Source organism: Cherax quadricarinatus, chromosome 55 (assembly GCF_038502225.1).
Source record: "Cherax quadricarinatus isolate ZL_2023a chromosome 55, ASM3850222v1, whole genome shotgun sequence".
NCBI classification, from domain to species: Eukaryota; Metazoa; Arthropoda; class Malacostraca; order Decapoda; family Parastacidae; genus Cherax; species Cherax quadricarinatus.
In genome coordinates, this window is record NC_091346.1 from 11,344,970 (window position 1) to 11,354,804 (window position 9,835).

Genomic DNA, 9,835 nt, shown 5'->3' on the forward strand with positions numbered 1-9,835 from the left:
CCCACTGTGGTATCCACACTACCCACTGTGGGATCCACACTACCCACTGTGGGATCCACACTACCCACTGTGGGATCCACACTACCCACTGTGGGATCCACACTACCCACTGTGGGATCCACACTACCCACTGTGGTATCCACACTACCCACTGTGGTATCCACACTACCCACTGTGGGATCCACACTACCCACTGTGGTATCCACACTACCCACTGTGGGATCCACACTACCCACTGTGGGATCCACACTACCCACTCTGGTATCCACACGACCCACTGTGGTATCCACACTACCCACTGTGGGATCCACACTACCCACTGTGGTATCCACACTACCCACTGTGGGATCCACACTACCCACTGTGGGATCCACACTACCCACTCTGGTATCCACACAACCCACTGTGGTATCCACACTACCCACTGTGGGATCCACACTACCCACTATGGGATCCACACTACCCACTGTGGTATCCACACTACCCACTGTGGGATCCTCATCATGTGGCTCACAATGCCCCTCACAGATCACAGTCAACACATACCACAAGAGACAGCCCATCAGAACCACTTAGCCCCTCAGGAACATATATTTCGGAGTACCAATCAGAGGTATCACCTTCACCTCATCTGTGTGTTTCTTCAGTTGTAAAACATCGTCGCTGCAACACTTAATACGGGCACGAGCACTATACCATTATATAGTGCTCGTACCCACGTCGTAGTGATCTTTTTTTTTTTTTTTTTTTTTTTTATTCGCCGGTATTCTCCCGGCCCGGGTCTTTTCCAAGTAGTGGTGACCCGGCCTTGGCTCCCTATCTGGGGAGTGTCTCGAGACTTAAGTCTCCCATGGGAGGAGGTACAGTACCTCCTCATCTTTGGGACCAAGTGTCCCCAGGCCTAGCCACATTCCCCGCCCTTACGGGGCTCGTAGGGAGAAGCTAGGCCTCTGGTCTGCCATCTACCCCGACTCGAAGGGGCTCGTGGGGATGGCAGCCTTATGAGCTGCATGTGTGACTAGATAATGGTACTAGCCTCGGTATTGTGACTCTTTATTCTTCGTGTGCGTGTATGTACGTCTGTGAGCTCTTTAATGTGAGTGTCTATGTACGTTTGTCAGCTCTTTAATGTGTGTTTCTATGTACATTTGTCAACTCTTTAATATGTGTATCTATGTACGTTTGTCAGCTCTTTAATATGTGCGTCTATGTACGTCTGTCAGCTATTTACTATGAGTTTCTATGTACGTCTGTCAGCTGTTTAATATGAGTGTCTATGTACGTTTGTCAGCTCTTTACCATTGTATGTACGTTTGTCAAAGCTACATGTGCATGAGTGTACTTTCATTGTACCATGTGTGTACATAGGTCGTGGAAATAAATGGTATAAAATACCGACACAATGGAAATATAAACACTGAAGCAGTATAATGTGATCTGTTTGTGGCTTAATAAACGTCACTGTGTGGGCGAAACGTTGTCACTAAAGGATCACATTATACTGCTTATGTATTTATATTTCCAGTGTGTATATTTCATGTTGGAGTGAGAATATCTGGCAGCATTACGAAGGTGATGTCTGGTTCTTGCCACCATTACCATCATCACCACAAAAATCTTTGCTATCACCACTACTACAATAACTATAATTACCATTACTACCACTGCAATCACATCTATCATCACTACTACAACTACCAATAGCATCATCAAAATTATTATCACTACCTCTATAACTACAAGTCATTACTACTATCACTATTACAGTTATCATCACTATCCTCATCATATCTACCATCACTACTACCAACACCACATTAGTCACACTCATCATTACAACCACTAACCTCGCTACAGCTACCATCACTACAATTACTTGTGCAACAATTATCACTACCACAACTACTATAAATAACAGCACAATTGTCATCACTACCACCATCCAATCTGCCATAACCATCACCATCACAGCTAACATCATCACTACTATCATCACTACTATTATCATCACAACAATCATCGTCACTACTATCATCACTACTATTATCATCACAACAATCATCGTCACTACTATCATCACTACTATTATCATCACAACAATCATCGTCACTACTATCATCACTACTATTATCATCACAACAATCATCGTCACTACTATCATCACTACTATTATCATCACAACAATCATCGTCACTACTATCATCACTACTATTATCATCACAACAATCATCGTCACTACTATCACTACTATTATCATCACAACAATCATCATCACTACTATCATCACTACTATTATCATCACAACTATCACTACCAAAATTACACACTATCAATACTACCATTGCTATACTTGTATCATCACACTTATCATCACTACACTTACCACCATCACAACCATCGTTATAACTACAACAGCTGCTACCAAAATTACCATTTTCACAAATATTACCACCATCCCTGTGCTACAACCTACATAGCTACCACCATCCCTACACCACAACCTACATAACTAACACCATCCGTGCACCTCAACCTACATAACTACCACCTTCCCTACACCACAATCTACATAACTACCACCATCCCTGTACCACAACCTACATAACTACCACCTTCCCTACACCACAACCTACATAACTACCACCATCCCTGTACCACAACCTACATAACTACCACCATCCCTGCACCACAACCTCCATGGCTACCACCATCACCTCACTACTCTCACCCCAAACACTATTAGACACCATCATTGCCACAACTATTACCACCATCACTAACAAACACTATAACAACAAATCTTCACTAATTTCACTGTAGCGTCATTACAGCACCTGCATCATACTGTAATATCATTACATTACCTGACTATATTATATCCTTGTATTTGGAGTTCTAATGTAACAATATTTACAGTGTTCGTGATATATGAAGTTACTTCGCAGCATCCACACACTATAATTTATATTGTGAATTTTATTCGCCGAAGAAAGAAATACGCAAAAATGACTCGATGTTTAGCTGCGATTTGTACTTTTGATTAATTGTACGATATTTGCGATCTAGAGAAAAGAAAAAGGTTAGGAAGCGGAGTATCCGGGACAGCCTACAGGGTAGTTTATAATGGAATCTAAGCCTGCCTAAAATTAGGTAATTCTTTTGAATGCTTTTAGGACATTGAGGATGAAGCTAAAATATTAGCAGATTTAAGAGGCGCCGGTGGCACGCCCTTTTTGCACTGTATGTGCTCTAACTTTCCTGCAATGGTCATGTCTTACAGAGGTGGTATGTCACTGTAAAAGTTTTTCAATACGTCACACAACTTGACTCTGCCCACACTTTTAAGTATATTTGTGGAGGTAGCCAAGGATCTGGAGGAGATCCACTCTCGTGGCTATATTCATAATGATTTAAAAGAAGATAATATCCTCGTCAATCAAATCGATAAGGACTTGTTGGAGGTAAACATTATTGACCTGGGACTCGGTAAAAAGGAGGGAGATCACTTCAGCTGGGTTCATACAGCCGAAGACTACGAGGAGTATCCACATTACGCTCCTGAAGTGTTTTTCGGTGGTTCATGCACTCCTGAAGGTGATGTCTACTCCTTGGGGTATATGATGCAAGACCTGTTAAGCTTTTTCTTCCAAGAAAAGAAAATTGCTTGGCGTATTGACCTTCAAAGATAAATAAAATCAATGTTAGACACATCAAGATTCAGGAGACCAAAACCGTTGCAGGTGGTCGAAAGTTTACAGCTCATTATAAATTCTTTAACTGGAAACAAAAGTCAAGCATTGACTCCCACCTTAAAGGAGAGAAGCCTCATTATACTGACCATCCCAGAGACCAACTCCACACCTGAGAGCAACTACACACATGAGACCAAATCCACACATGAGAACCACTCCACACCAGAGGCTCACTCCATTTGTAAGGACGCCGGCCACCACCTCTTCCCAGAGGACACTGACTACATGTTCCCAGACGATTACTATGACCAAATGTTCCCAGAGGAGGCTGACGACCAACCCTTCTCAGAGGACACTGATCTTTTTGCAAAGGACGCTGACGACCACCCTTTCGCAGAGGACACTGTCGACCACCCTTTCGCAGAGGACACTGACGACCACCTCTTCTCAGAGGACGCTGGCGACGACCTCTTCTCAGAGGACGCTGGCGACGACCTCTTCTCAGAGGACGCTGACGACCACTTCTCAGAGGACGCTGACGACCACTTCTTCGCAGAGGACACTGACGACATGTTCCCAGACGATTACTATGACCAAATGTTCCCAGAGGAGGCTGACGACCAACCCTTCTCAGAGGACACTGATCTTTTTGCAAAGGACGCTGACGACCATCTCTTCGTAGTGAACGCTGGCGACATGTTCCCAGATGACATGAGAGAACACATGTTCGCAGAGGATTACTACGGCCACCTCTTCTCAGAGAACGCTGCTGACCACCTCTTCTCAGAAGACGATGGCGACCACCTATTCTCTGAGGATGCTTACGACCACCTCTTCGCAGACGACGCTGACGACATGTTCCCAGAGGACACGTACGACCACACGTTCCCAGAGGACACTAGCGGCCACCTCTTCAAAGAGGTTGCTGGCGACAACCTCTTCCCAGAGGACGCTGACGAAATGTTCCCAGATCACGCAGGTGGCTACGTGTTCCCAGAGGACGCTGACGAAATGTTCCCAGATCACGCAGGTGGCTACGTGTTCCCAGAGGACGCTGACGAAATGTTCCCAGATCATGCTGGTGGCTACGTGTTCCCAGAGGACGCTGACGACATGTTTCCAGATCATGCTGGTGGCTATGTGTTCCCAGAGGACTCTGACGACATGTTCGCAGAGGACGCTGATTGCACGTTCCCAGATCGCACTTGTGGCTACGTGTTCCCAGAGGACGCTGACGACATGTTCCCAGATCATGATAGTGGCTACGTGTTCCCAGAGGACGCTGACGACATGTTCCCAGATCACGAAGGTGGCTACGTGTTCCCAGAGGACGCTGACGACATGTTCATAGAGGACGCTGACGACATGTTCCCAGAGGACGCTGACGACATGTTCCCAGAGGTCGCTGACGACATGTTCCCAGAGGACGCTGACGATATGTTCCCAGAGGATATGTACGATCACACGTTCCCAGAGGACGTGAGCGATCACATGTTCCCAGAGGATTACTGCGACCGCCTCTTCGCAGAGGACGCTGTCGACCACCCTTTCTCAGAGGACACTGTCGACCACCCTTTCGCAGAGGACACTGACGACCACCTCTTCTCAGAGGACGCTGGCGACGACCTCTTCTCAGAGGACGCTAGCGACGACCTCTTCTCAGAGGACGCTAGCGACGACCTCTTCTCAGAGGACGCTAGCGACGACCTCTTCTCAGAGGACGCTAGCGACGACCTCTTCTCAGAGGACGCTGACGACCACTTCTCAGAGGACGCTGACGACCACTTCTTCGCAGAGGACACTGACGACATGTTCCCAGACGATTACTATAACCAAATGTTCCCAGAGGAGGCTGACGACCAACCCTTCTCAGAGGACACTGATCTTTTTGCAAAGGACGCTGACGACCATCTCTTCGTAGTGAACGCTGGCGACATGTTCCCAGATGACATGAGAGAACACATGTTCGCAGAGGATTACTACGGCCACCTCTTCAGAGAGAACGCTGCTGACCACCTCTTCTCAGAAGACGATGGCGACCACCTATTCTCTGAGTTTCTTTACGACCACCTCTTCGCAGACGACGCTGACGACATGTTCCCAGAGGACACGTACGACCACACGTTCCCAGAGGACACTAGCGGCCACCTCTTCAAAGAGGTTGCTGGCGACAACCTCTTCCCAGAGGACGCTGACAAAATGTTCCCAGATCACGCAGGTGGCTACGTGTTCCCAGAGGACGCTGACGAAATGTTCCCAGATCACGCAGGTGGCTACGTGTTCCCAGAGGACGCTGACGACATGTTTCCAGATCATGCTGGTGGCTATGTGTTCCCAGAGGACTCTGACGACATGTTCGCAGAGGACGCTGATTGCACGTTCCCAGATCGCACTTGTGGCTACGTGTTCCCAGAGGACGCTGACATGTTCCCAGATCATGATAGTGGCTACGTGTTCCCAGAGGACGCTGACGACATGTTCCCAGATCACGAAGGTGGCTACGTGTTCCCAGAGGACGCTGACGACATGTTCATAGAGGACGCTGACGACATGTTCCCAGAGGTCGCTGACGACATGTTCCCAGAGGACGCTGACGATATGTTCCCAGAGGATATGTACGATCACACGTTCCCAGAGGACGTGAGCGATCACATGTTCCCAGAGGATTACTGCGACCGCCTCTTCGCAGAGGACGCTGTCGACCACCCTTTCTCAGAGGACACTGTCGACTACCCTTTCGCAGAGGACACTGACGACCACCTCTTCTCAGAGGACGCTAGCGACGACCTCTTCTCAGAGGACGCTAGCGACGACCTCTTCTCAGAGGACGCTAGCGATGACCTCTTCTCAGAGGACGCTAGCGACGACCTCTTCTCAGAGGACGCTGACGACCACTTCTCAGAGGACGCTGACGACCACTTCTTCGCAGAGGACACTGACGACATGTTCCCAGACGATTACTATGACCAAATGTTCCCAGAGGAGGCTGACGACCAACCCTTCTCAGAGGACACTGATCTTTTTGCAAAGGACGCTGACGACCATCTCTTCGTAGTGAACGCTGGCGACATGTTCCCAGATGACATGAGAGAACACATGTTCGCAGAGGATTACTACGGCCACCTCTTCTCAGAGAACGCTGCTGACCACCTCTTCTCAGAAGACGATGGCGACCACCTATTCTCTGAGTTTCTTTACGACCACCTCTTCGCAGACGACGCTGACGACATGTTCCCAGAGGACACGTACGACCACACGTTCCCAGAGGACACTAGCGGCCACCTCTTCAAAGAGGTTGCTGGCGACAACCTCTTCCCAGAGGACGCTGACAAAATGTTCCCAGATCACGCAGGTGGCTACGTGTTGACGCTGACGAAATGTTCCCAGATCACGCAGGTGGCTACGTGTTCCCAGAGGACGCTGACGAAATGTTCCCAGATCATGCTGGTGGCTACGTGTTCCCAGAGGACGCTGACGACATGTTTCCAGATCATGCTGGTGGCTATGTGTTCCCAGAGGACTCTGACGACATGTTCGCAGAGGACGCTGATTGCACGTTCCCAGATCGCACTTGTGGCTACGTGTTCCCAGAGGACGCTGACATGTTCCCAGATCATGATAGTGGCTACGTGTTCCCAGAGGACGCTGACGACATGTTCCCAGATCACGAAGGTGGCTACGTGTTCCCAGAGGACGCTGACGACATGTTCATAGAGGACGCTGACGACATGTTCCCAGAGGACGCTGACGACATGTTCCCAGAGGATGCTGACGACATGTTCCCAGAGGTCGCTGACGACATGTTCCCAGAGGACGCTGACGATATGTTCCCAGAGGATATGTACGATCACACGTTCCCAGAGGACGTGAGCGATCACATGTTCCCAGAGGATTACTGCGACCGCCTCTTCGCAGAGGACGCTGTCGACCACCCTTTCTCAGAGGACACTGTCGACCACCCTTTCGCAGAGGACACTGACGACCACCTCTTCTCAGAGGACGCTGTCGACGACCTCTTCTCAGAGGACGCTGGCGACGACCTCTTCTCAGAGGACGCTGACGACCACTTCTCAGAGGACGCTGACGACCACTTCTTCGCAGAGGACACTGACGACATGTTCCCAGAGGACGTGAGCGACAATATGTTCCCAGAAGATTACTACGGCCAAATATTCGCAGAGAACGCTTCTATCCACCTCTTCGCAGAGGACTCTGACGACCGTTTCTTCTCAGAGGACGCTGGCGACCACCTCTTCCCAGAGGACGCTGGCGACCTACTATCGCCAGAGGACGCTGACGACATGTTCCCAGATCACGATGGTGACTAAGTGTTCCCAAAGAACGCTGACGACATGTTCCCAGATAACACTGGTGGTTACGTGTTCCCAGAGGTCGCTGGCAACATGTTCCCAGAGGTCGCTGGCAACATGTTCCCAGATCACACTTGTGACTACCTGTTCCCAGACGTCGCTGGCAACATGTTCCCAGATCACACTGGTGACTACCTGTTCCCAGAGGTCGCTGGCAACATGTTCCCAGATCACACTGGTGGTTACGTGTTCCCAGTGGTTGCTGGCAACATGTTCCCAGATCACACTGGTGGTTACGTGTTCCCAGAGGTCGCTGGCAACATGTTCCCGGATCACACTGGTGACTACCTGTTTCCAGAGGTCGCTGGCAACATGTTCCCAGATCACACTGGTGGTTACGTGTTCCCAGAGGTCGCTGGCAACATGTTTCCAGATCACACTGGTGGTTACGTGTTCCCAGAGGTCGCTGGCAACATGTTTCCAGATCACACTGGTGGTTACGTGATCCCAGAGGTCGCTTACAACATGTTCCCAGATCACACTGGTGACTACCTGTTTCCAGAGGTCGCTGGCAACATGTTCCCAGATCACACTGGTGGTTACGTGTTCCCAGAGGTCGCTGGCAACATGTTCCCAGATCACACTGGTGGTTACGTGTTCCCAGAGGTCGCTGGCAACATGTTCCCAGATCACACTGGTGGTTACGTGATCCCAGAGGTCGCTTACAACATGTTCCCAGATCACACTGGTGACTACCTGTTTCCAGAGGTCGCTGGCAACATGTTCCCAGATCACACTGGTGGTTACGTGTTCCCAGAGGTCGCTGGCAACATGTTCCCAGATCACACTGGTGGTTACTTGTTCCCAGAGGTCGCTTACAACATGTTCCCAGATCACACTGGTGGTTACGTGTTCCCATAGGACGCTGGCAACATGTTCCCAAATCACACTGGTGGTTACGTGTTCCCATAGGACGCTGGCAACATGTTCCCAGATCACACTGGTGGTTACGTGTTCTCATAGGACGCTGGCAACATGTTCCCAGATCACACTGGTGGCTACGTGTTCCCATAGGACCCTGGCAACATGTTCATAGATCACACTGGTGGTTACGTGTTCCCAGAGGACGCTGGCAACATGTTCCCAGATCACACTGGTGGTTACGTGTTCCCATAGGACGCTGGCAACATGTTCCCAGATCACACTGGTGGTTATGTGTTCCCAGAGGTCGCTGGCAACATGTTCCCAGATCACACTGGTGGTTATGTGTTCCCAGAGGTCGCTGGCAACATGTTCCCAGATCACACTGGTGGTTATGTGTTCCCAGAGGTCACTGGCAACATGTTCCCAGATCACACTGGTGGTTACGTGTTCCCATAGGACGCTGGCAACATGTTTCCAGATCACACTGGTGGTTACGTGTTCCCAGAGGTCGCTGGTAACATGTTTCCAGATCACACTGGTGGTTACGTGTTCCCAGAGGTTGCTGGTAACATGTTTCCAGATCACACTGGTGGTTACGTGTTCCCAGAGGACGCTGGCAACATGTTCCCAGATAACACTGGTGGTTACGTGTTCCCAGAGGTCGCTGGCAACCAGCTGTTGCCATGGGTTGTGTGATTTTCCTGAGGATAAGTGTGGTTGGTGTAGACTACTGTTATATCTCACCACTACCATCACTTATCTGACTCAGATCATATATTATTTATTTTTTAATGATTTACTTATCTAATTATGTACCTCCTCTCTTTTTATTAGTTATACTTCTAAACTGAATTTCCAGTACACCTTTTTTTCTCTTTCCTCCACTCTCCTCTTTCTATATATTTGTAT

The 9,835-nt window shown here is 49.1% G+C and overlaps 1 protein-coding gene across 1 annotated transcript; it reads left to right on the top strand.

Moving 5' to 3' along the window:
* Positions 1-2,975: 2,975 nt before the first annotated feature.
* Positions 2,976-8,020, top strand: LOC138854333 (uncharacterized). The gene is made up of 2 exons (XM_070096815.1): positions 2,976-7,044; positions 7,089-8,020. Exons 1-2 carry the CDS (start codon positions 3,699-3,701, stop codon positions 8,018-8,020), a joined length of 4,278 nt encoding a protein of 1,425 aa, XP_069952916.1. The 5' UTR covers positions 2,976-3,698.
* The last annotated feature ends 1,815 nt before the right edge of the window (positions 8,021-9,835 follow it).